At 42.7% G+C, this 27,841-nt stretch overlaps 1 protein-coding gene across 1 annotated transcript in view; it reads right to left on the bottom strand.

The window, feature by feature from the left end:
- The window catches only part of PIP4K2A (phosphatidylinositol-5-phosphate 4-kinase type 2 alpha), a 187,545-nt gene extending 179,995 nt beyond the window's left edge, over positions 1-7,550 (bottom strand). Inside the window, exon 1 of the mRNA XM_006079950.4 lies at positions 7,119-7,550. Within this exon, the coding sequence (XP_006080012.1) occupies positions 7,119-7,262 (144 nt within the window). The 5' untranslated portion in view covers positions 7,263-7,550. The remainder of the gene's footprint in view (positions 1-7,118) is intronic.
- Positions 7,551-27,841: the final 20,291 nt, after the last annotated feature.

Raw genomic sequence — 27,841 nt, 5'->3', positions numbered from 1 at the left:
GAAGGTTTTCAGTGAAGAAATGACAAGACATTGTTGACGTCTCAGAAAGATGAGCGACGTGCCACCGCTGTTGAGAACCTGATGGAGACAGGGCAGGGTGGCCACAGGCAGACCTAAAGCTTCCCATGTGTTCTAGAGGAAGAGAATTCAACTGGGGAGAGACAAATATGCAGAGTCAGGACTTGGAGCTGGGAGTCGTGAGGGCGGGGGTGAGGCAGAGAGAACGATGGAGGTTGGTTCCTGGGTTTGGGGCTTGAGCACCTGGGCAGATGGTGTCTGTTGACTGAGACGAGGAAGAAACTGGATCAGGGCAGGTAGGACAGGGCAGGGGGAGGAAACCAAGAGTCCTAGTGGGGACGCATCTGAAGTGCCCATTGGGCATTCGCGTGAAGATATCGAATAAGACACTGACGATGGAGCTGGCAGGGAGGTCAGAAGGGAAGATACACATTTCTCAGTTATCAGCATGGGAAGTCACAGGGCCAAATAAGGTCACACAGACGAAACACATTCTGAAGTTCTAGAAGCAGACACTGAGATCCTAGGGCATCTCAACATGGAAAGACTGCACAGGGAGAGGAAGAGCCCCATGAGGCACCTAGGGAGTGAAGGAAAACAAGAAAAAAAAACAAAAGAAGATGGCCCCAAGAAGGAGCGCCCCAGAGTAGGGATATTTTTTGTCCAATACAAAGTGAGACAACGATGGCAAAAAAAGTCTTTCTCCAACTCAGTGGCCACCATCCATAGGTGGCTCTGGAGCACTTGATAGGCAAACCTGTTTTAAAACTTCCTATAAGATTTTTCATGAATAAATTTTACATATGCTATCTTCTTAGATGCTTTGAATATAAGTAATGACTTTCTTTCTATTAAAGAAAAATTGTTTTCCTCCTTATGAATAGCCAATACCTAGTCAAAGCCTTTCGGAGAAGGCAATGGCACCCCACTCCAGTACTCTTGCCTGGAAAATCCCATGGATAGAGGAGCCTTGGTGGGCTGCCGTTTATGGGGTTGCACAGAGTCGGACACGACTAAAGCAACTTAGCAGGAGCAGCAGCAGTCAAAGCCTTTAAGGCTAAAGAAGGAAAGAAAAGATCACTAAAGAGGGCAAGAAATTATAAGTTCTGGTCCCAGCCCAGCAGCACAGCTCCATGGTTAAGTGTACAGGGCTGAATCCCACCACCTCCTAGCACTATGATCTCAGCAGGGAATCATTCATACATGCCTGTTCCTACCATGTACGATTCTTCCCGCCTGCTCCATGCTCTCCTGGCTTTCCACCCCACACAACCTTCAACTTACTCTTGGAATGGTACTTAACTGGGTTCTCCAAACCCCTGAAGTGGTCCAGGGATAGAATTCAGCAGATCTGTGAAGGGTAGGATGTACCCTATCCATTTTCATTCATTTGTTCAAAAACATTAATCTGAGAAGGGATCCATAGCCTTCATTGGACTGCCATGGTGGGGGGGGTGGGGGCGGTCCATGGCACGTGCGCACACACACACACACACAAAAGGAAACGTGAATAAAAGTATATATGGGGAAATAAGCTAGGAGGTAGTTTTTAAATGTCCTCAGATGATTCAAACACACAACAAATTTTTGAGAAGCACTTGTCTAATGCTGATTAATATGCTACCAGCCTAATGGCATCTGAATTTATTCATTTTTAAGGTACAATTACTGCCAATTATAGTGCTCGTCTTTAAATACATTATCTTACTTGACCCCAAATAATCCTGTGAGATAGCCATCATCATCTCCATTGTAAGAATGAGTAAACTGAGGCGCAAGTGGAGAAACATCAATCTGCTCAAATAGCCCATCGATGATGGAGGCAGGATTTGAACCTAATCTGTCTGAGCACAAGACATTTTGCCAAATTGTCCCAATTCTCTTAAATTCCAACATTTGTATTTCCAAAGGTATGTTGGCAGAATTAACTACTCTGGTTGACCGCATTTTCTAATCAACATAAGGCAGGTTTTGTTTGTTTATTACAATTCTTGCTGTAGCAGAAATGTAGCAGACAATCCTGTCATAGAAAGAGAAATCACTGTCTTGCCAAGGGCATCACTCTGAATATTCAAGTTCACTCTGAGGTAGTCAATAAACAGAGAAGAAAATGTATTCTGTTCTCAGGATATAATCCCAAGTTTTAGAGGGTATAAAAATATTTCCCTAATAATACATTTTGCATGTGTGTGCCTGGCATTATTCTTTTCTCTATAAAGTAAACAGAAGAAAAAAAAAATTGTCTGAGACTAGTTCTTCAATGAATGGTTATTTGGGTTCCATTCACTGGGTTTGATCTATTGTCTAGCTCATTATGGTTTTCATTTAATTGCCTCATTCCATTCCATTTAGTCAACATTTCACAGTTATTCATTTCACTTTTAAACCCCAGTTTCCTTCTTTTATCTTTTTCAGTGCCCAAATAGAAACCCATGAACCTAAAAGGCATCACTATTTCACAGTATCATTGCAAGTCTAGGATCTTGATGAGAACATAACAAAGGCTACAATGCTCAGCTCAGAAAACGGCGTATTTGCCAAAACACACAAAACATGGGGCCTGGGCACCGAGACACTCACTCAGCTCCAGTACCAGGATGGACACCTGCCTGATGCTGCCTGCCCGTTCTGTGGGGAACTGTTCTTCCTCAACTCCAATAAGCAAGAGCTGTCACCTTTTCACAACGGCTCGATCCAAGAAATGCCTCCACTGATGGAAGCTGCACCAGTCAGAATCCTTCCATGGGATGTTTATTAACAGAATCAGAGACAGAAAACCCCTTTGTGGGGAGGGGAGGATTACAAACAGTGAAATTCAAGAAGCATTAGGTCTCCACTCATGGAGGAAACCTGACAGCTATGAGTAAGAACAAAACCAAAACAGACAGAAAAGTCCCAAGAGCACCCAAGCACTGGCTCCAGTTATTCATGATGCCCAGCCTAGCCCTGCTCTCCTGGTTTGCTTACCGATTCATCCTTCCACTGTGACTTCCAAAACCCCCCTAATATTTCAGAATTTGGCCTGTTGTTCATCCACATTTCCATGGCTCGCAATGAAAAAAAAGAAAAAAAAAAAAAAAATCCAAACATTAACATTAATGTTGATTACTTCTAAACACTACATTTGTTTTAAGCAAGTTTTACATCCTTTAAGCTTTTCCTGTCCAAAAGGGCTTCCTATAGATATTTAAACAGGCTTTTAAATACTCATTTCTAAAAAGCTATTTCACTCCCATAAAAATCTTTCAGAATATCTATTTAAAACAAGCCCTGGCTCCTATCATTCTATATGTTCCACCACTATTAAAAATACTGTAAGACGCTAACTGCCTGATCATTTTTAGTTTAATTCCAAATGTAACAAGACAAAATTGCCTTCTTAAGTCATCTTTTCCTTTATGTATTCAATTATATTCTCCACTTAAAATACTTAAAATAAAAATTGGCAGTGGTCCATTCACTGATGGGTATTCTAAGTCAGAAAGCAGTAACATATCAAATTAACCACATAAAGTCAAGCTTTTTCTTGTCACTGAGAATTATCACCACAATGGACGACTTGAAATTTTCCACCTTAATTACAAGTTTCTACATTTCGATCAAATAGACTTGGACATAACAGACTGCAGTGCAGTCCAACTACTTACAATCAATCCCGCAAACTCTTAGTTCACACATCTCTTGCCATCACCACAGATTTCCTAGCCTCTAGCCATGGCCTTGAAAATTCCCTGAGAGTGGCTGCATTTGCAAGGTTATAATAGTCATGTAACTATTGTTATGTATTATTACTTTTTCTATAATAGTCCAACTCTATCATTATTCTTTCTTTTGTCATGCATTATTACTCTTTCTAGTCTGGGGACCCTAAGTCAATGCTAGGAACCTAATTGACTGTAAAAGTAGTTGAATCCTGAAGTTAGGGGAAAAAGTTGGAAATCATCCAGTCCAATAACCTTACTTCACAGAACAAATATCGATGCAAAAATAGTTAATAGGCCCAAGGTCAACAGAGGTAGAAAAAGAATGGGAACACAGATCCAATGAGCATTTTACTGTGGTGTATAGATGATTCCCAACATTTTAAGATGCCTACATGATCCTCAAGGTAGCAAATGACTACAGAGTAGTAGTTTCCCCTTTAGTGGTCCAAATACAAATTGTAAAAGCAAGAAACTGCAATCTTCATGACATCTTTTCCCATTAATTTTGATTACATTATAAATGTACAGAAGGCGACTTCCCTGGTGCAGCGGATAAGATACCACCTGCCAATGCAGGGGACATGGGGTTTTGACCACTAGTCTGGGAAGATTCCAGATGCCAGGAGCAACTAAACCCATGTGCCACAACTACTGAGCCAGTGCTCTAGGGTGTACAAGCTGGAACTACGGAGCCCAAATGCCTAGAGCCTGCGCTTTGTGAGAAGAGAAGCCACTACAATGGGAAGCCCACTCACCCCAGTGAAGAGTAACTCCAACTCAACGCAACTAGAGAAAGCCCGCACAAAGCAATGAAGACTCAGCATGGCCAAAAATAAAATTAAATAAATGAATAAAATTATATAAAAAGAAGAAGAAGAAATATAGAGAAGGACTGATTTGAATGATCTTTTCCTGCTCCACCAGGCTTTCCCAAAAGTCTCAATTCATACACAATATAACTGACAAATTCATTCTTATACTATACTGTAGACTTCAGTGCACACAAGGTCATATGAAAACATTTATCTAAGACTTTGTTACCTAAAATGAAATCAACCAGAAACACATGGCATCTGAGTGCTTAGATTTCATCTTTATATACACTTCCTTTCTTAAAAAAAAAAAAAAAGAAAGAAAGAAAATAAACATTTTAAAAAAGAAGGCTGTGAAATAGACCTTTCTTATGTCAACTCAGAGCCCTCAAAAAAAAAAAAAGATATCTGGACAAAAACATGAGGAGCATTTTTAGCAGTCTTTTGTACAGAAGCTACCATAATATGCCTGATGATACATATTTGTTGAATGAATAACATGGTTATATTTCATACTATGGAAACTTGACTTCTCTGGATGACTACACTTAGACTTGCAAACTTTCTTGAAAGCAAAAGAAAATGCACTATCTACAAATCACACATTATTTTTACAAACGTTACATAGTTTCAAAATATTTCCAATTAGCAAGAAATTCTAAAACAGATGTAGCAATTAAAAAATACAAAGTACCAACAGAAGTGGTTACAGTAACACACACAGGATTACAAAGTTTCTAAAGTAAACTGGTGTTGGGACTAAATTCCCAGAGAGCAGGCTCTTCCAGTGGCATGTTATGGCTACTAGTTTAGTAAGTTAAACCCTCAGACACAAACACTCTCCTGACCAAAACACCAGCACTTCAAAGGAGATAAAAACATCCATACATACAGAACATTAATTTTTTTTTAAAAGCAACTAACAACAACATAATTTTAAGAAGCTTAACAAATTTAAAACATAATTCCGAACTGTTCATGTATTACATAAGAAAAAATAACATTTTATTTACTGTAATAAAATGGGGGGAGGTGGAGGATGATGTAGTAGTGTCTGCTGTTGCAAAAGCCTGCTAAACAAGTTGTGAGGAAGTTAAACTTCAGTGGATCAGGCATTAGGCTTGATAGAAATAATCATGTTTCAACCTTCTTAAAAACAGTCACACCATGCAAACACAATCAATTCTAATACAGTTTCACCTTTCCCCCAGCTCAGCTAGGGAAAGAAAAATACAAATACGATGGTTTTGAACCATTTCAACTAAGTTCATTACATTGAGAATGTTCTTTTAAAAGACCAGCATGGTTTTCCGTCATTTCTTTTATGCTGTAAAGGGCCCATAGACATCCATCGAAATCAAAAGTACGGAAGACAAGCCTACATACACTTATCCCCAGACGCCGATTGACTGCAGTGGGTAGGTCATGGGCAAAATTCACAGGCTCATTTAAACTTTCACGGCTCAGCCAACAGCTCCTATCGGGTTTCCTGATCCTAAGGTGATTAAAACTGCAAGAGTTTCTTGCTGTTAAGATCAGCAGGAGGCTATTTCGGACCCCCTGACCGCAGTCCGCATAGCCCGCAGCCGCGCATCTTCAGCACCTTGGCTTGTGTGTTAGGCTAGCCTTTCCAAGCCAACCTTCCCAGGCCGTCTCCTCCAGCTTTTGAAATAAACCCCCCAAACGGGTGCGGTCAACTCAAGATCGCCTTCCACCGCGCCCGCCGAGACCCCCCCTCCTGCGGTCATCCCCAGGCCGCCCTTCCGCAGGCGGCGACTTCGGCCTGGCTCCCCAAAGTGGGGGAGGAGATGTGCGGAGCAAGACGCCCCGCCAAGCAGCTCTTCAGCAGGCATAGCGGCAGGGCGAGACGGGAGGAGAGTAGGGAAAGATGCTAAACGCCAGTGCCATATTTACATTGCCTTTTTCTTTGCCAGAAAGATTCCTTGTGTCCAAGAATAACGCCTTTAAAGGGGGGGAGGGGGGGGGCGGGGCGGGGAAGGACCTAAGAACTAAGCCGCTGCCCAAAGCTCCGCGATCTCCAGTATTCTCGTCCCTGTCCCTCGTGCGGAAAGGCTCCAGGCACTCCTAATCTCGGACAGGTACACCTGCCCGACGGAGGAGGACCGGGCCGCCCCCGCAGAGGAAGGGATCGCCGGGACTCTGGCCCCAACAGCCCCCGCCACCGGGGGTGACAGCCCCGGCGGAGTCGTGCCCCGCACAAACTTCCCAGTTCCCGGACTGCGGGGACAGATCGGCCGGAGAGCGGACGGACGGACTGAGGAGCGATACCGGTACTCGCCGCAGGGTTCAAATGCAAATTGGACCCTCCAGTCCCGCATCCGGCCCTAGGGTCCCAAGGGGATCCCGGAGGCGCGCCCGGGTGGCCCCGAGGGGCGGGAGCGAAGCGCGCGGGGCTGGGGGCACCCAAGCGCCGCGGCGAACGGGCAGCCCCGGAGGGCTAGCAGCCGGAGGGCCGGGGCCCGGCTCGGGCTCCCCGCCCCGCAGCAGCTGCAGCGAGAGGAGGAGGGGAGCGAGGAGGAAGAGGAGGAGGAAAGGGACTGCGCGCCGCAGCCCGAGTCCTTACCGAGTGGTTTACCCCCCACATCAGGACGCTGAGCAGCGGATCGCTGGCCCGAAAGAGCTTCACTTTCTGCGCGACGAAATGCTTCTTCTTGGTCTTGGTCTTGCTCGCCAGGACGGAGGACCCCAGATTGCTGGGGGTCGCCATGGCCGCCGCCTCTGTCCCCTCCACCGCCGCGCTCCCGAGGCCGGGGACCCGCCCTCTCTACACGCCGGCCCGGGGAGGCAGCCGCATCCCCCTCGGCGGCGGCCCCGGCGCGCCGTGTCCCCGCTCCGCCCGCTGGTGCGCTCGTCCCGCTCAGCCCGCGGTGCCCGCTTGGCCCGACTAGCGAAGAAGGCTGCGCTCGGCTCGCGCCCCGGCTCAGCTCCCGCGCCCGCCCGCCTGCGACTCCGCGCTCAGCCCGCGGCTGGACCAGGCGCGCCGCGAGCGGCTTCCGCGTTGGGCGCTGGCGTCATGACGCAGGGGGCGGGAGGGAGGGCGGGCAGCAGTTGCGGCGCCGCCAGGCGGGGCGCGGCCGCGGGACCGTTAAGCTGCGCCCTCGCGCTCCGGCTCGCCAGCAGCGGCCCGGCAGCCCCGGGGGCGCAGGCGAGCTCGGGGCGGTAGTTCCCCGCGGGCCGAGGAGGCCGCGGGGTGGGCGTGCGACGCGGGGAGGGTGAGGACCCCCGCGCGGCGTCCTGGAGAAAAGAGGGAAGGGTGGGGAGAGTGGGGAGGTCAGAGGACAGGAGCCCCCAAGAGGCGGTGGTCAGGCGAAGAAAGGAGGCTCCGTGCAGCGCCGCTTACCCGTACCAGGCATGGGGAGAGCTAGTGAGACCTGGAACGCTGTGGAGACCTGGGCTTCCCTAGCACCGAGGGAAAGAGCACAGCGTTGGCCGCCTCCCAAAGTGGGCCTGCAGTGACCTTATTGATCCTTCTGTGCCTTTACCCATCGGGCCTTTTGAACCCCGAACTTGGGCCTTCCCACGAGCCTGCAGAAGTGAGACTCCCGTCTAAGCTGCTGCGCTGTCATTGCCACCACCACTAACACCCTCCCTTAGACAGGACCCAGCATTCCTCATCCAGAGCCCTGGGTTTGACCAGGAGAATCACACCCTGAATATCACCTTCTACCTCAGATCCTCTGCAGTGTTTCCTTATACCCCTTGCTTTTATCCATTCCACTCATTCAAAAAACTAAGATCATGGCATCGGGCCCCATCACTTCATGGCAAATCGGTGGGGAAACAATGGAAACAGTGACGGACTTTACTTTCTTGGGCTCCAAAATCATTGCAGTTGGTGACTGCAGCCATGAAATTAAAAGACACTTGCTACTTGGAAGAAAGGCTAGGACCAACCTAGACAGCATATTAAAAAGCAGAGACATTATTTTTCCGAAAAAGGTCTGTCTAGTCAAAGCTATGTTTTTTCCAGTAGTCATGTATGGATGTGAGAGTTGAACCATAAAGAAGGCTTTGTGTGGAAGAATTGATGCTTTTGAACTGTGGTATTGGAGAAGACCCTTGAGAGTCCCTTGGACTATAAGAAGATCAAACCAGTCAATCCTAAAGGAAATCAATCCTGAATATTCATTAGAAGGACTGATGCTGAAGCTCCAACACTTTGGCCACCTGATGCGAAGAGCCAACCCATTAGAAAACACCCTGATGCCATGGAGGAGGAGGAGAAGGGGGCGACAGAGGATGAGATGGCATCACTGACTCAATGGACATGAGTTTGAGCAATCTTGGGGAGATGGTGAAGGACAGGGAAGACTGGCTTGCTGTAGTCCATGGGGTCACAAAGAGTTGGACACAACTGAGGGATTGAACACCACCACCTTCCAAGAAATCTTTTCATTGTCTTCATCCACATATACCTAAATTTAACCCTTCTTAATGACCCACCCTCAGGAAGCTGCCATTCCAAGCATGTCTAAAAACCTGCTGTCCCTACATCTTCCCCAATTATCATACTGTTCTAGGCACTTACCCTACTCGGCCCACTTGGAGAGTCATTATATGTCTACTGTCATTATTACTCCTCTCGAGTATAGTGGTTTCCACTATGCACTCTCGTAACCTGCTTTCAGGGAAAGAAAGGATGAGAGACCCCATCCCTTAACGAGCTTGATGAGCCTCATGGGGTAGGAAGTGACAGGTCACATGGTTGCCTTCATCTGCTCCTTTTTTCTTTGTTCCTTCAACATAAGGGCTGCCCTAAAGTCCTTTTATTCTTTCTCTCTTGTTTCATACTACTGTCCAAAATGCAATCTGCTTCCTCGGCCTCAACCCTCATCTCTCTTAGTGGTTAAACAAACAAACAAATCCCAAATTTGCAGTGAGAAGAGGTAGTGTTGCTCATTCTCCCACCAGTTGAGCAAAACAGTTATCCTCTCTGAGCCGCTGAGACAGTGGAAAGTACTCTTTGTTAATACAGCACTGTATACAACCAAGAGGGAGCAGAGAGTTCCTGTGAATAACCCATAAACTCTCCCCTGGCCTCAGAGAGGTACTTGGTTGAATATCTCTATGTCGATTGCCCACAGATACCTAAAAAATTGTCTCAAACCAAGTCAAACATTGTCCTCCATCTCATATATTGGCTCATTTTTCTCTTGTATTGAAAATGGCATTCATGTCACCGAGTTACTCCAGCTAGAAGTTCATTTGTTTAACAAATTATCATCGACCCAGTCATGAAAGCTTAGAATCATCATTGATTATTACCTCTCATCACCACTCCACATTAACCCCTTTACCAAATCCTATTCATGAAAACAACTGCGCTCTAATATTATCTCTTCCCTGGTGCCTCACGGTCCTCCCAGTTGAAATTAATCCATTCGACCTCAGTGCTTCCACAGCACTTTGTTCTATGATGGGTCTATTGGATTTAACTGTATATTAATAATGCAAGATGATAGGCTCACTGTGAAGGCTTAAAAGCTGAATTTAGTGATGACAAAGTGTTGAATGAACCTACAAAAAGGAAAGATGGATACTTGTGACCACTGTCAGCTGAGGTCTCACTCAAGAGGGCAGCAAGGTCTGGATGGGTGTGCAGGGGTCATCCCTGTTAGGGGCCAACAGTGGCATAGTGTGGAGATGTACGTCCACGTGATATTTTCAGATAGCATAATGAGGAAAGTGTTAGTCGCTTAGGTGAGTCCAACTCTTTGTGACCCCATGGACTTTAGCCCACCAGGCTCCTCTGTCCACAAAATTCTCCAAGCAAGAATACTGGAGTGGGTAGCCATTCCCTTCTCCAAAGGACCTTGCAGATCCAGGGATTGAATCATGGTCTCCTGCTTTGCAGGCAGATTCTTTACCTCCCGAGCCACTCTATATAGCACAATGAGGAGGCTTGTAGCTTTTAAAGGACAGAATTTCCCCCCTAACTTTATTAAGATATAATTGACATATAACATGGCATAAGTTTAAGGTGAACAACTCAATGATATGATACCCATCTATACTGTGAAATGACTACCACCATATATTTAGTTAACACATACATTACACATAATTACCACTTGTGTATGGGGGTGTGTGAGTGTGTTATGAGAACCTTTAAGATTTACTGTCTTAGAAACTTTTAAGTTTTAATATAGTATCATTAAGGAACAGAGTTTTTGGTAACTTAACTCACCTTGAATGGCATTTAAGGTAATGTCATTTGTAAATAGGTCATGAGATGACTTTTGCCAATGACCTTTCACACGACCTTTTTACTCTGCGGAGGATGTGTGTGGTGTCAGAGTTCTCAAGTCACGGAAATGACCTCAGAAATTACCTACCCCAGTTCTCAAATTATCTACATTAGACAATGGAGATCTAGACAGGTTTAAGTGATTTCCTGACTTGTAGGGGAGACAGACTCTTTGAAGGCAGGATCCATGTTATACTCACCCTGGAATCTTCCCAATGAACCTAACATACTTGCTTTTTCATGTCACCTATGGCTAAGTTTTGGTGAATCAATGAAAAAGAAATTTTCATCTCTCACATCAAAGTTACAAGAGTCTATACCCACAAAGGGTGTATGGAGTGTTGCACTTAGAAATACTTCATTGGGGACTTCCCTGGTGATCCTGTGGTTGAGACTCTGCTCCCAGTGTGGGGGGCACAGGTTCCATCCCTGGTAGAGGAATTAGGGTCCTGCAGGCTGCAGGGTGCAACAAAAACAAAAACTAAACAAAACTCATCTAAACTAAATACAGTTTATTACAGGAAGAAAGAAAGAAAGAACTTACTAGGAAATTAGGTTAGACATAATATTTAAACTTGAGGGTTAAATACTACTGTACGTGAACTTGATTGTTGTTCAGTCACCCAGTTGTGTCCAACTCTTTGTGACCCCATGGACTGCAGCACACCAGACCTCTCTGTCCCTTACCATCTCCCAAAGTTCACCCAAGTTCATGTCCATGGCATTGGTGATGCCATCCAACCATCTCACCTTTTGATGCCCTCTTCTCCTTCTGCCCTCAATCTTTCCAGAATCAGGGACTTTTCCAATGAGTCAGCTGTTTGCATCAGGTGACCAAAATACTGGAGGGAAAGGTACACCCAACTAAATGCAGAGTTCCAAAGATTAGCAAGGAGAGACAAGAAGGACTTCTTCAACAAGCAATGCATAAAAATAGAGGAAAGCAACAGAAGGGGAAAGACTAGAGATCTCTTCAGGACAACTGAAAATATCAAGGGACCATTTTGTCCAAAAGATGGGCACTATAAACGACAGAAACATAGAGACCTAGTAGAAGTAGAAGAGATCAAGAAGAGATGGAAAAAAATACACAGAAAAACTGTACACACAAAAAAAGATCTTAATGAAACGGATAACCACGATGTGTGGTCAGTCACCCAGAGCCAGACATTGTGGAGTGTGAAGTCAAGTAGGCCTTAGGAAGCACTGCGGTCAATAAAGCTAGTGGATGTGATGGAATTCCAGTAGAGCTATTCAAAGCCCTAAAAGATGATGCTATCAAAATCTGGAAAAACCCATCAGTGGCCACAGGACTGGAAAAGGTCAGTCTTCATCCCAATTCACAGGAAGGGCAGGACTAAAGAATGTTCTAACCATTGGACAATTGCACTCATCTCCGATAATAGTAAAGTCATGTGAACTTAACAACCTAGCAGTTTGATCACTGTTTTCCTTTGGAGTTTGGGTGATAATGAGACAATAATATGTCTTTGGTTCAGCACCTAATTCAGTCTGCTTTTATAGTCAAGGAGGGAAGCACCTAACCATCAGCATTCCACAATGGTCTTGATGAGGGGTGGGACTAGAGAAAGAAGAGGAAGGAAGTTCTATTTTGGATGGGCATGTGGTCATGTCAGTCAAGGGGGAGGCTGTTTCCATCTCCTTGCATTTGGCCTGTTGGGCTGTTGGTGCCAGAAATGCTCCAGCAGTCAAGTTCATGGAGAAGAAGGAAGGAAACGTTGGGAAGATGGAAAGTTTCTCAATACTGACTTGCTTCTGATTGCTGTTCTTTAAAAAAAACAAAAACTTTCTTTTACTGTAACCAAGTTTATTTACTATCCTAGAAGAGTATAGTGAAAATGTTAGGTTGACTAAAGTATGCAATAGAAACAGTGACAGACTTTATTTTCTTGGGCTCCAAAATCACTGCAGATGGTGCCTGCAGCCATGAAATTAAAAGACGCTTGCTCCTTGAAAGATAAGCTATGACAAACCTAGACAGCATATTAAAAAGCAGAGACATTACTCTGCCAACATAGGTCTGTCTAGTCAAAGCTATGGTTTTTCCAGTAGTCATGTATGGATGTGAAAGTTGGACCATAAAGAAGGCTTTGTGTGGAAGAATTGATGGTTTTGAACTATGCTATTGGAGAAGACCCTTGAGAGTCCCTTGGACTGCCAGGAGAGCCAACCAGTCAATCCTAAAGGAAATCAGGAAATCAGTCCTGAATATTCATTGGAAGGACTGATGCTGAAGCTGAAGCTCCAATACTTTGGCCACCCTATGCAAAGAACTGACCCATTGGAAAAGACCCTGATGCTGGGAAAGAATGAAGGCAGGAGGAGAAGGGGATGACAGAAGATGAGATGGTCTGATGGCATCACCAACTTGATGGACATGAGTTTGAGCAAGCTCTGGGAGTTGGTGATGGACAGGGAAGCCTGGCGTGCTGCAGTCCTTGGGGTCACAAAGAGTCCGACACGACTGAGTGACTGAACTGACTGAAAGTATGCAATACCAGAAATGGAAGCTGAAATAGTGTGGGTGCTCTGATTTATTTTATTACCTTTTTCTTCAAAATATACTTCCTCAGTTGAATAATTCCAATTAGAATTCTTCCTTGAGAAAAGGAATTCATTACCTTCTTTAGTGCTATTTGGAAGCTGTTATGCATTCCACTGCTCTATGAAGAGATCAGAGCAGAATGTGGGACAATGCCCTTTGATCTTCTGTAGTGATATCCAGAGTCTTGCCATTCAAAATGGTGTTATTTTGGAAGACTATTATTAAAGTGCATATACAGTCAAACCCAGCCAAAATGCCAGCTGGCCAAATGAGATCCAAGAATTCAACTGCAACATATGAGTTACTTTTCGGGGGGAGGGTGTTGACATGATGCAGCACAGCTTGCCATCTGGGAGTTCTGGGGGTCTGGAAGTGGCATCCAAACCCCTCCTTGGCTGGCTGTGGTTTGGCACCAGCTGGCAGGGGTTGTCCACCCATTTAAAATATTAATGGTGATTCTTCTGGCTTCTGCAGCTGGCTGGAACTTCCAGGACAGGGGCAGCAATTCCAGGAATCTTCCTCTTGGTTGGCAGCTCTTCTGTTGGCCTGACTTGGGCAGACTGAACTGGGAGAAGACAGAATATAAAGAAGCCAACACTAAGGTGACCACTTCTCAGCCTGGCTCACCTTCCCCTCCACTCCCCAAGCAGAAGATGAGGATGGTAGTCAGGAACAGGAAGTGGAGTGGAGGAGAGTAATCAACCTCTGATAGCATCATATCTTTACTGTGTACACATTTATAACAGAAATAGTAATTTCCAACGTTGACAGAGCAATGAAATGAATTAGAACAGATCCATATGGCAGACTACGGTGCAACCAATAAAAATGATAATTTCACAGAAAATGTAATGACATAAAATAATTATGATATTAAAATAAGTGAAAAAGTGGAGTGGACATTGTTTATAGATATGGTTTTAAGATTATAAAATGAGTTTGTATATGTATACATGTAAAATACTAGAAGCAACTAAGAGTTTGCATGCCACAAATAAGACCCAGCACAACCAAATAAATAAATATTTTTTTAAAATAATAGAAGAAAATACATCATACTGTGTGTATTGTGTGTGTGTGTGTGTGTGTGTGTGTATGGTGCAGTTTGGATGATTTTTAAAATATGTCTGCATTCTCTAAAATTTGCATGTCTTTATAATAATTTTAAAAGATGCAACCATCTTCCCTCATTAAATAAATAACACAGTAATGGCATTTAACATAGTAGCCTAAATTCTGTAAGAGAACAGCTTTATAAGTTACTCCTTGTTATTTATTACAGTTTTTGTTAAAATAAGTCTTAGTGGAACAGGCCATCTTTCTACATGTAGGGGGAAGGGAAGCTCCTCTCTGAGTTCATGAAGACTCCTTAAGAGAAAAGAAGGCTACAAATATGAGGAAAATAGTATAGTGTTGTTTCTATGTATTAGACATCCAATTCCCAATGCAGAAAAGGCAATGGCACCCCACTCCAGTACTCTTGCCTGGAAAATCCCATGGGTGGAGGAGCCTGGTAGGCTGCAGTCCATGGGGTCGTGAAGAGTCAGACACGACTGAGCGACTTCACTTTCACTTTTCACTTTCATGCATTGGAGAAGGAAATGGCAACCCACTCCAGTGTTCTTGCCTGGAGAATCCCAGGGATGGGGGAGCCTGGTGGGCTGCCGTCTATGGGGTCGCACAGAGTTGGATACAACTGAAGCAACTTAGGAGCAGCAGCAGCAGGGTCAATGAATTTTTATCCTTTTTAAGAAGCTGGACTTCCCTAGTAGTCCAGTGGTTAAGAATCCTCCTGCCTATGCAGAGGACACAAGTTTGGTCCCTGGTCTAGAAAGATCCCACAAGCCATGGGTCAACTAAGCCAGTGTGCCTCGAGTACTGAGCCTGTGTGCCCTAGAACCCATGCTCTGCAACAAGAGAAACCACTGCAGTGAGAAACCTGCTCACCGCAACGAAGAGTAGCCCGTGACACTGCAGCTAGAGAAAGCCTGCCCACAGTAGTGAAGCCCCAGCACAGCCTGAAATAAAATAAATTTTAAAATTAATTAAAAAGGAAGTTTGAAACCAGGAAAAAATATGGACTCCAAAAGGAAACTGCAAAATTAATATTCTAATAAGGATTTTATTAACTGTGTACCATGCATAACATAATACTATCAAGTTTATTAGATTTTATATAAAAATGACATGACAGAAGCTATTTGTGAGTTTGGTTTCATGTTACAAGTATACATACGGTTGATTCAAAAGATACTAAATAGCCAGTCAAATATGTCAGTCATAGCCCAAAATTCTAAGAGCAAAATTATAAACATTTTTCCAACATATTTTATAGCAAGAGTATTGTATTAGTATTGTATTAAATGTAAGATATGAGTTCATTTTAGTATGCTTGATAGAGTGAGCAGGTAGAGCCTCCAAAAATAAGAATGCCTGACACTTAACGTTTGGGAAAGCAGGAAGGTTCCATTCTTTGTTGATTAACTCTGGGCCACACAATCAGTGTGACCTTCAGGAGTCAAAGCTGAATGAAAAGACCAGAAGAATCAGATTTTAGCCTGAGTTTTCAGTCCTGGCTAAGGGAAAAGTCCACGGTGTCCGGAGGCAGAAAGCAAGGAGACCCCTGCTGTAGGGGGGCCGGAAAGGACCCTACTATGAAGGGAGCAAACCCTGGAGGCTTGTCCCAGTCCCTTATGGCTGGGCACCAGATAAATCTGACCATTGTTAAAGATGGTTGGTATTCTCATTTACTTTTTCACTGACACTTCAGAAAAAATGCACTCATGAAACTACTATCTATTGATTGTACCTACTAAATGCCAGGTACCATTGTAGGGACTACATATGACTTCTTCCCTCATTGAGTTTACAGTCCAAGGGGATAGAGTAGAAGCAAGTAAACAGAAAACCTGACAATTACAGATAGTGGTGAGGGGTCTGAAGGTAATAAACCCAGCACCTTTATGGAACATAGGCAGTGTGTCAGGGGATCCTCTCCAAGGAAAAGATACTTAAACCTGAAAGATGAGGAAACAGTGGGGTGAAGAGCAACCTGGACAGAGGGGCCATCAGCCTGAGAACCCCTGTTCTAGGATGCAAAGCAGGCCTGGCAAGGCTGGCAGGGCTCCCCAACACTGAGATGCTGGCAATGATCTGAACTCTATTCTCAGCGTAACGGGAGCCCTTGGGAAGCTGAGGATTTGTTTATAAAAAAGATTTCCGTGGCTCCAATAGATTGAAGGATCATAAATGTCAAAGTAGGGAGACAAGTGAGATAACTATTATAGGAAAACCCAGGGAACAGTTGACAGGGGCTTGGACTAACATCTTTAAAAAAAGAAAACAAAACACTTAATTGAGGTATGATTGATTTGTTGTACACTTTAATGTATCTGACTTGAGTTTCACAATATCTTTTTAATGTTGGCAGCATCTTTAGGCTTGTTCCATTTTCCAGCCCTGATGTTTCTACTTTCATTAGGATTTGGATTTAGTTAACTAACTTTTGACTTGTTGATCCTCTCTATTGAATGTTTATTTTATACTTCAATCTACTCACGTATATAAGTATGCTGCTGCTAAGTCGCTTCAGCCGCGTCCGACTCTGTGCGACCCCATAGACGGCAGCCCACCAGGCTCCCCCATCCCTGGGACTATCCAGGCAAGAACACTGGAGTGGGTTGCCATTTCCTTCTCCAATGCATGAAAGTGAAAAGTGAAAGTGAAGTCGCTCATTCGTGTCTGACTCTTCGCGACCCCATGGACTGCAGCCCACCAGGCTCCTCCACCCATGGGATTTTCCAGGCAAGAGTACTGGAGTGGGGTGCCATCACCTTCTCCAATGTATATAAGTATATGTATATGTATATTTTTGGCCGTATATGTGGCCTGTGGGATCTCATTTCCCCAACCAGGGATTGAACCCATGCCCCTGCACTGGAAGTGTGGAGTCTTCCACTGGACCACCAGGGAAGTCCCTGGACTAATGTCTTGACAATAAAGATAAGGGAAAACCGGGCAAATCATCAAAGAGGGGCAGTTGTGTTTTAGCGTCGGTGAGTACGGAGAAAGTGCTGACTTGGCCTCGCTGCTTAAAGGGGATCTCAGTCACTGCCTCATTTTTTTTTAAACATTCCTACAACCATAGGCACCCTGGCTTGAGTGATTGCTGCTCTTCATGAAAAGGCACCTAAAGAGAAATCTCCCCTAAAGTCTGCTTTAATGAACGTATTTTTAATTCTCACATCTAATATCTGCTGTATTGATGCTACACTAAAGAAAACCTAGAGAAAGAGTTGATGTGTATGTCTGAAACTCAGCCAAAGAAATGCAATCTGAAATCAGCATAAGGGAAATGATCACAGCTGCCTTCGTGCCGCTGCATCCAAGAGTCGGAGATGGGATGCTTCCCATGGTCTTTGCTGCTCTTGAGGACCGAACAGAAGATAGAAAACAGTAGCCTTGAGAGTCAACAAAGGACAAAAGCCTTCCTACCCTGGGTCTGAGCTGGTTAACCCCAGGCAGGTCTAGTCCTCCAGCCCCCGTGGGGAAGAACTTAAGTGGGGAAGAGGAACAAGGGGCTCCTAAGAGATTCCCAAGTCCTGCCCAGGCTGTTTCCACTTCCTCCTCGCCACTCTCAGTTCCTGAACTTAGCTGTTCCCGCTTCCTGCATAAGCAGAAGCAGGCCAAGAGCACTGAGTTGGGAGGTGCACTGTATGGGCATCCCTGAGACACATCTACGTTCTCACATCCCTTCTCCCAAACCCAGGAGCCTCCATTTTCACACCCGATTGTGCCCCTGAGAGTTATAGAGAAGTCTACAAATCTGTTGAACCTTCTCTGTCACCTGTATAAAGATTCAGAATTCTATGCCTGAGTTTTCTCACTGTTTCGGTTTTAGGTGCCTATACAGTGCTGGTTAATTTCTGTCATCAAAATCTAGTGTCCATTCTGTCACCACCAGCGGGCCTTAATCATGTCTCCTAAATTTGAGAGAGGTGGAGTTGGACTTCCCGGGTTGCTTAGATGCAGAAGAGTAGTACCTTTTAATTCCCCTAAATATTTTGTGCCAGCTAACATTTAAGCATTGTACTAAAATAAGGCTATAGATGAAATCATTATTATAAAATTCTAGGCCTGAATTTTAAAGATAGGAGAGTGATGATCAATCATAATATCTATGCCCTTTATTCATGCTTTTATCTTAAATATGACATGGCTTGTACTTAGAGAGTTGGCAGAGAACTAACTTTCAATAAAGATTCCTGCTTTTCCAGTCTTCATTTAGGTTTTTTCTGCTTTGACTTTCACATTCAAATTTTAAGATCATAACAGTAGTATTTTAAAACTTGATAAAATAAAACTCAGGGACTTAACCTGAAGTCAGAAATAGGTCTGTGATCATTTTTTTCCTCATTCATACATCACATATATGTTGAGGTCCTAGAAAATTCAGGGAACAAACGGATCTAAGATGCATCCTTGTCTTGAGGAGCTCAGAGCTTAGTAGAGAAGATAATTCCATGAAGCAATCATTTCCAACACCATACATGCACTATAGCAAGACCATAGATTTACACAGAGGAAGACCATTGGATCAGACTGTGCAGATAGAGGAAGGAGAGGAAACTGGGTGGTCAGAGCCAGAAAGGGTGGTCCTGAAATTACGGTACTTGAGTAAAACAGAAAAAAAAAAAAAAAGCAACATAATCACTGCATCTTTTCATTTCATTGTTGTAGTTACACAAAAAGTAGTTAAGTTCAGTCCTGTAAAAAGTTTAAGATATACAGAAAGTCATGAACTAAAAGGAGAAAGTCCCCCTCCCACCCCTCTACCCCATCTCCCCTTCTCTCTCCTTCTCCATCCTTCCCTCATGCCCTTCCCCCTCCCGCTTCCTTCTGCTCTCATCTGTTTACAGTGATGTGCCCTTATGCTGGGGGGAGTGTTCCAGAACCCCCAGAGGATGCTCAAATTCTCGGTGACTACTGAACCCTGTATATGCTGTGCTTTTTCCTACACATACATCCCAATGATGAGGTTTGGTTTATAAATCAGCCACAGTAAGGGATTAGGAACCATAACTAATAGTACAATAGAAATTTCAGTTGCAAAATAAATGTGTCACAGATTTGAAATGTACAGTGTAGGGAATGTGGTAACTGTGTAATTTCTTTGTACAGTGACAGATTGAATCTAGACTTATTATGGTGATCAATTTGAAATGTACAGAATTATCAAATCAAATAGATAATTATCAAGTTATCAAATCACTGGAACACAATTATGAAGTTGTGTACCAGGAACTAACATAATTTCGTAAGCCAACTATACTTCAACAAACAAATAAACTCATAGAAAAAGGAGATGAGATTTGTGGTTACCAGAGGTGGGGGGTGGTGGGAGGAGGGAGAATTGAATAAAAGTGGCTAAAAGGTACAAACTTCCAGTTATAAGTACTGGAGATGTAAGGTACAACATGATAAATATAATTGATGCTGCTGTATGAACTTGGGCAAACTCTAGGAGATAGAAAGGGACGAGGAAGCCTGGTGTGCTGCAGTCCATGGGGTTGCAAAGAGTCACACATGACTTAGCAACTAAACAACAGCGTTTTATAGGACCATTAAGAGAGTAAATCCTAAGAGTTCTCATCACAAAGAAAAAAACTTTTTCTATTTCTTTAATTTTGTGTCTATATGAGATGATAGATGTTCACTAAACTTACTGTGGTCGACCATCAGTTCATGATATATATAAGCCAAATCATAATCCTGTACATCTTAAACTTTTACAATGCTGTATGTCACTATATCTCAACAAACCTGGAGAGAAAATATTTGCAAACGGCACATTTGATAAAAGACTGTTACCCAATTACATAAAGAAGTCTTAAAACTCAACAATAAGAAAATAGACACCCAAGTTGAAAATGGGCCAAAGGCCTTAACAGACACCTTACCAAAGAAGATATACAGATGGCAATTAAGCATATAAAAAGATGCCTCCTAGCAAATCTCATCTGGGAAATGCACATTAAAACAATAATAAGATACCACTGCACACCTATTAGAATGGCCAAAATTTGGGACCACTGACAGACAATGCTGGTGAGGATGTGGAGCGATAGGAACTTGAAATAAATAAATAGGTAAATAAATAAATAAAAATGAAATAGAACAATTATAACCATATACTGTAATAAAAGTTATGTGGCGGTGCTTTCTCTCAAAAAATATTATTGTACAAATATAATGCCTTTACCACCTTAACTTAAGCACTTACCACCCACTGAGTCCTTATTTAAAGTCTGAGGTGCAACAGCAAAACTAGCATGAATTTCTTTTTTCTTCTTCACAATTTCACGGGTAGATTTGTTCTTACTGTAGGTTGTAGCAACCTGGTCATATGATATTTTTTCTTTTCTTATTAAGTTGAGAACGATCACCTTCTCACTTACAGGAAGCACTTAGCAGCTTCTCCTTGGCATAATCCGAATCCTGCTCTTTGGGCCACGATCAAGTGAAATATGGGTCCTTGAACAGAAGCACTGCTATGTGCAACAGTCCATCTGATAATCGGGATGGCTAGATATGCTGGACAAAGGGATAATTCATGTCCTGGGCTGGACAGAGTGGGATGGTGCAAGATTTCATCATGATACTCAGAACAGTGCATGATTTCAAACATATGAATTGTTTATTTCTGGAATTTTCCATGTAACATTTTTGGACCCAGGTTGACCATAAGCAACTGAAACAGCAAGAAACAAAACTGAGGATAAGGGTGGGGGAGACTAAGTAAAGGAGATTATTCCTTACATATTGTTTTATGACTTGCTTCCTTTCTACTTGACACAATGCCTTGGAGATCTTTCCTTATGTTAGTAACAGGCTCATCTCATTATCACAAATCTCATGGATACAAAAGTACCTTTTTTTTTTTTTTTAGTCCATTGTGTACTTCATTAAGCTTTTAGCTCAGTTCTTAGCTGAACAGCAGAGAACTTGGTCAAATCCCTTCTAGATAAACTTGGTCAACTCTGAGTTATTCTCAGTCTCTGTTAGGTAAATCCTCAGTGAAAGTTGATGTCCCTCTGCCTAGGAGTGACCTGGGATGGGGACTGGGGGCTTATGTGTTGTGGCCTGGCTATAGAGACCACTGATGGATTGTGGGTGGCCCCTTCTCCTAGTATCCACCAGGATGACCTCTACAAGACCACAGTTCTACTCAGGCCTTTGGGTTCAGGAAACTTCCCAACTTGACTCCAGTTCCCTTTGCTTCTGCCCTTCTCCCCTCAGCCACCCAGCCTCCCCAAGAGAATCCCTGGGGCTTTGGGCTTCCTGGTCCTTCTCCCTGGAGCCTCAATCGGTCAGCACTGCTCCATGCCTAGGGCCCTTTATGGTTGCTCTCTGTGAGGCTCTCAGCCTCCCAGGACACACCCAGTCATTAAAGCCTAGATCTTCTCTGATATGGGACTTCTGGCCCATAGCAGGACTGATTCTGCTGCTCTCCTACTCTGAGAAAATCTCCCAGCTGCACCAAAAGGGTTTTTTCCCATCTCTTTCTAAAAGGCGTGTGTTCATCCCAAGCTATCAATGTTTCAAAGAAACATTTACATATATATCTTTTTATATGAATGCACTAGAATTTCTCTAAGATAGGTACCTACAAGGTAGAATTAACAGGTTATAGCAAATTGCTTTACAAAGATAATTTACTTTCTGATAGTGTATGAAATGCCTTTTCTCCCATACCCTCATTGACACTGGATACTGTGTTTTTAAAAATGTTACTAATCTAATGAGCAAAATAGGATTTTTGATTTAATTTTTTTTCATGTCTTGAATGAATTAGAACTGGAGCAAGACATCTTTCCATGTACATTGACTGATGCAGGTTGAGTCCTAGGAAGCTAATGCTGAGATGGAGATCAGGGAGCATGAAGTTATTAGGGAGTGCTCTTTTGATTACCCTCCATGGGGGAATATCCACTCCAGTATTCTTGCCTGGAGAATTCTATGGACAGAGGAGCCTGGTGGGCTACAGTCCATGGGGTCACAAACAGTCGGACACGACTGAGTGACTTGGCACTGGTGCATGGGGGAAGGGAGGAAGGCGGTATGAGGCAGAGGGACAAGTTGGGCTGTACAACCTCAGCCGACCTCTTGGTGATCTCTGATGCCGGGATGGCCCTTTGAAATTGTCCTGAGTTAGCGCAGTGGCCAGCCCTGTGCCCCCAGTCCTTGAACAGAGGCTGCCCTGGGAAGGCACATGCCCTTCCATGAGACCACTCTTTTTCACTGAGGCTCATTCCCAGAGAGACTGACAGCTGAGGGCAGTCAGCCAGCAGCCCTCTCAGCAGCTGGGGAAATAAATCCTTCAGGACTAGAACATAGCACTGCACACATTACACTGACTATATTTATTAATTTTTGAATTGCCTGTTCATAGTCTTTCTGTTTTTTTTTTATTGATTTGTAGTGGTACTTTATTCTGGATGTTAATCCTTTAAACAGTACATGTGTTGTAAATATTTTATCTCAGTCCCCTGCTGGTTTTCAACATTAAGGGGTCATTTATTTTAAAGACCTATTACACTTTTAGATAATCACATTTGTCCATTTCTCTTCTCCAAGATTATAGAAATATTTACATTTTCTTTGAATTGTTCAGTCAATAAGTCGTGTCTGACTCCTGTGACCCCATGGACTGCAGCATTCCAGGCTTCTCTGTCCTTCACTATCTCCCTGAACTTGCTCAAATTCATGTCCATTGAGTCAGTGATGCCATCCAACCGTCTTATCCTCAGTTGCCTTCTTCTCCACTTGCCCTCAATCTTTCCCAGTATCAGAGTCTTTTCCAGAGTCAGTTTTCCTATCAGGTGACCACATTATTGGAGCTTCAGCTTCAGCATCAGTCCTTCCAATGAATATTCAGAATTTATTTTCTTTAGGATTGACTGGTTTGATCTTCTTGTTGTTCAAGGGACTCTCAAGTCTTCTCCAGCACCACAGTTCAAAAGCATCAATTCTTTGACACTCAGCCTCCTTTATGGTCCAACTTTCACATCCATACATGTCTATAGAAATATTTATATTTTCTTTGAATAGTTCTATGTTTTTTAAAGAAATGTCTACAGCTCTTTAATTCCTCTGGATTTATGTTCATGGTAAGAGGTGATGTCCATCATCATATATAATATTTAGTAGACTCTTCTTTATAGACTGATGTAAATGGACATACATCCTAGTATTAAAATTTTCACTTAAATGGGAATATTTTTTGATTCTGCAATTCTAGTAATCTGTTATCTGTACTTAAGCACTTTCTCTTTCTCATGAACTTGAGAATAAACTTGTCTTATTGATTACATTAAATGTATAGACTAAACTGAAATATTGCAACTTTAAAACATTGAGACTTCACACTGAAGAACACCTCTCTCTTTCTTTCTTTTTAAGATTTAAAAACAATTACATTTAGGAACTTCCCTGGTCATCCAGTGACTAAGACTTCATGCTCCCAAGGCAGGGGGCCTGAGTTTAATCCCTGATCAGGGAACTAGATACCACATTCTATAACTAAGATCTGGCACAACCAAATAAACATAGGACTTATACATTTCTTGTTAGGTTTACTTCTAAGTATTTTGCTTATTTCCCTCCCTTTTGTCAATGGAATCAATTTTTTTTTCTTTCAGTGATATATTATACTATGCATGTAACAATCTGCTTGTTTAGTTACTAGCAATCTATTATACCTATGTTCATAAGTGAAATTGCTTATGATAATATTCTAACAATAAATCTTACATAGTTTTGGTAATAGACACATTTGAAACTTTACTTGTTTTTCCTATAATATTTATATAAATAAAAATAAAATATAAGCCATCTGTTCATTTATGGTATAGCAGAAGCCACTCAAAACCCTTTCGTCCTAAGTGTCTATTTCAGGGTTTTGGGGTAGTTATTTATTTTCCTGTTCAGGTTTCTATTTTTTGGGCTCAATTTTGATAATATACATGTTTCTAGAAAATTAACCACTTAGTTTTTATATTTTATTGCTATAAATTTCTACATAGTAATCTCCTGTTATGACAATTTCAAGCTATAGTTTTGCTTTCTTTTTTTTTTTTTTTTAACCTTATTTGACAAAATTTCAGGTGCTTTTATTCTTCCTTTCAAAAAAAAGTTTTATTGGTTTTATTGATTAAGCTAATCTTATAGTTTTAATTTTAGTTTTTAAATTTCTTACTTTCTGTGGATTATTTTATTCTTTTTTCTAGATCTTAAATTGAATGATTGATATGTCTTACTGATTTCTAATCTTTCTTCCTTTCTAAAATATACCTTTATGTCCATAAATTTTTTTCAGAAGTTCCCTGGTGGGTCAGTGGTTGGGACTCCACGCGCTCATTGCCAAGGGTCTGGGTTCAATCCCTGGTTGGGGAACTAAACTCCCACAAGCTGAGTGATGCGGCCAAAAAAAATTGTACATAACATTTTTTCTAATCACCACTCGCCTGCATCTCACAGGTTTACAGTTGCCTCATTTTTGCTCTTTTCTAAAAAGTTGGTAATTTTATTTTGCATGTCCTTTTGATTTAATATTATTTGGAAATGTAATAACAAAAATATTTTTAGTAAATAACTCAGCAGAAATAAAAAAGAGATCTGAAGATGCCAGAAATAAAGAATGAAGTGCTATAAGTCGATGGGAATGATGACCCGTTGGCCCTGTTTCCTAAGGCTGATGGTCTCTTTTCCCCATCAGGTCTGCTAAGGCAGCGGTTCCCAACCTTTTTGGCTCCAAGGACTGGCTTAGTGGATGACAGTTTTCCCGCAGGTGGGGGGTGGGGGAAGAATGGATCACAGTGATGCAGCAGATGAAGCTCTGTTCACCCAGCCCACCACTCACCTCCTGCTGTGCAGCCAGTTTCTTAATAGGCAGCAGACAGGTACCGTTCCGTGGGTTGGTGACCCCTGTGCTAAGGTTTGCAAATCTGAGGGCTCATGACCTGGGTACTGCACAGGTTTGAAAACTAGAACTGAGTTGTGTGCATAAACCTGAGCTCAAAAGTCAGCCCTACTTGTGGAAAGGACATTAGAAAGAACTGGGCCCCTCTGCCTGGTTAAGGAAGGGGCAAAGAAGTTTGCCATGCATCTCAGTAAGTACTGGGCAGGCTATTTTCTGCACACCTACAGTACTGTGTCCATGGGAAAACTTAAGGCTTTTTGCCAGGCTTTTGGTTTCCTGTTGATGCTGTGCAAATTACAGTAAATCGGACAGAACACTGTGACATGTCAGGGAGCTAATTCATCCCACTCCCAAACCTGGGAACCCTCCAAGAGAGCTTGGATTTGGCATGTAAAGTGTATAACAAAAGCGGCTTAAAACAACAAAATTTATTATTTTATGATAATGGTGGTCTGAAGACTGAAATGGATTTCACTGGGCTAAACTCAAGGTGTTAGCAGAACTGTGTGTTTGAAACCTAGTATTAATATTTTGGCATTCCTTGGGACCTACATTTAAAGTATGTTTCTCTAGAGAGGATGCAACTTGGACCTTTTTTGCCTTACAAATAATGGGACTCTGGCTCCCCAAGCTGGGTGAGTACACAGTGTGGATATAATGCTACAGACTTGTCAGTCCTCTCTTAATACCTCACCTAGAGTCAAGACCAACACAGACAAATACTCTTTTTTTTCCAAGGCATATCTTTTCTAGTTCATCCACTTACAAAATCCTTTTTTGGTGAAGGTTCTGACTTTTATGGGCATCTTCGACTCCACCTGCTTGGCCTTTGCTCTGCTTAGCCTTCAGATTCTGGGCCATCAGGGGATCTGCAGATGCCCTCAGGTTAAATGCTGGTTTGAGTGATTTGAAATAGTGCTTTCAAGCGCTTTACAGCCTGATTGTTTTCCCTTACTTTCTCCACAGCAGAGATACATCTTTTTGAAATATATTTTTTCCTATATTTTATCCAACACTTTAAAAAGGATTCTGGCACTTCCATGGCGGTCCAGGGGCTAAGACTCTATGCTCCCAACACAGGGGGCCCAGGATCGATTCCTAGTCAGGGAACTAGATTCCACCTGCTTAACAAAGATCCTGAGTGCAGCAACTAAGACCCAAAGCAATCAAATAAATAAAGAAATTAATTATTTTTTTAAAAAAGGGTTCCGTACCTGGATGATTCCACCAAATTTTACCAAATTTCTGGAAACAGAAACCAGAAGACAATCTTTTAAAAGATAATGATTGAGTATTTTCAATCATGATAAGTTATAAAGGCTCTAATGTAAGAAGGACACCTAGTCTAGACTAGAATGAATTAAAACATCAGCACCTAAGCATGTTATAGTGAACTGCCTAATGTCAAAGACAAAGACAAAGATTAAAGGTAGAGAAATGTCACCTAAAAAAGGATGACAGTTAAGCTGATATCTGTCTCTCAGTTGCAACATCAGCTGCCATAGTACAACAGGTTACTGAGTAAAAGTTAACTATCAACCTAGAAGTCTGTTCTGAACTTCAGGGTTCTATATTTCATCCATCAGATTGGCACTGATTTTTAAAAATCTAATTATGCAAAGAATTAGTCACGATGTGAGGAAATCGGAAATCTTATACACTGCATTCCTGTCAATGTAAATTGGTGGAATGTAAATTAGGGTAACTTCTTAGCACAATTTGACAATATCTAGGGAAGCTGATGACCTAAATTTCCTGTGCCTCAGCATTTGAACTTCTTTGGTAAATGCTATTATGTATTCCTTCCCTGGTTACTCAGCTGGTAAAGAATCCACCTGCAATGCAGGAGACCTGGGTTCGATCCCTGAGTTGGAAAGATCCCCCGGAGAAGGGAAAAGCTACCCACTCCAGTATTCTGGCCTGGAGAAATCCATGGACTGTATAGTCTATGGGGTCGAAAATAGTTGGACACTTCTGAGTGACTTTCACTTTCATAGAAGTGCACACAAAGGTGTTCACTGAAGAATTACTGTAATGGCAAGAAACTAGAAGCAATGTAAATTTTATCAGTAAGAGAATGGATCACTGAACTGAAGACTTCACAGTAGCTGAACTGAATGAACTGGTCTTATGTATTTAGATGGATATATCCCTTGTAAAATATAGCTCAGTAAAGCTGGAAAAAAATAAAAGGATATAGCTTCACTGCTTTTTGAATTTAGAAAATATCACAGAAAGATACACATTTAAATATTAAGAAACAGTTGGGCTTTCCTGGTGGTCCAGTGGTTTAGAATCAGCCTGTCAATGCAGGTGACATGGGTTCAAATCCTGATCGGAGAAGATCCCACATGCCTCGGAGCAAGCAAACCCGGGCACCACAACTAGGGAGCCTGAACTCTAGAGCCCCTCAAACTGCAGCTACTGAAGCCTACGTGCTTAGAGCCAGTGCTCGCTAACAAGAGAAGCCACCGCAACAAAAAACCTGTGCAT

The sequence above is a fragment of the Bubalus bubalis genome, chromosome 14 (genome assembly GCF_019923935.1).
Source record: "Bubalus bubalis isolate 160015118507 breed Murrah chromosome 14, NDDB_SH_1, whole genome shotgun sequence".
In the NCBI taxonomy this organism is placed as follows: Eukaryota; Metazoa; Chordata; class Mammalia; order Artiodactyla; family Bovidae; genus Bubalus; species Bubalus bubalis.
Note: the sequence above shows the minus strand (reverse complement) of the source record. Positions and strands in the feature narration are given on the sequence as shown.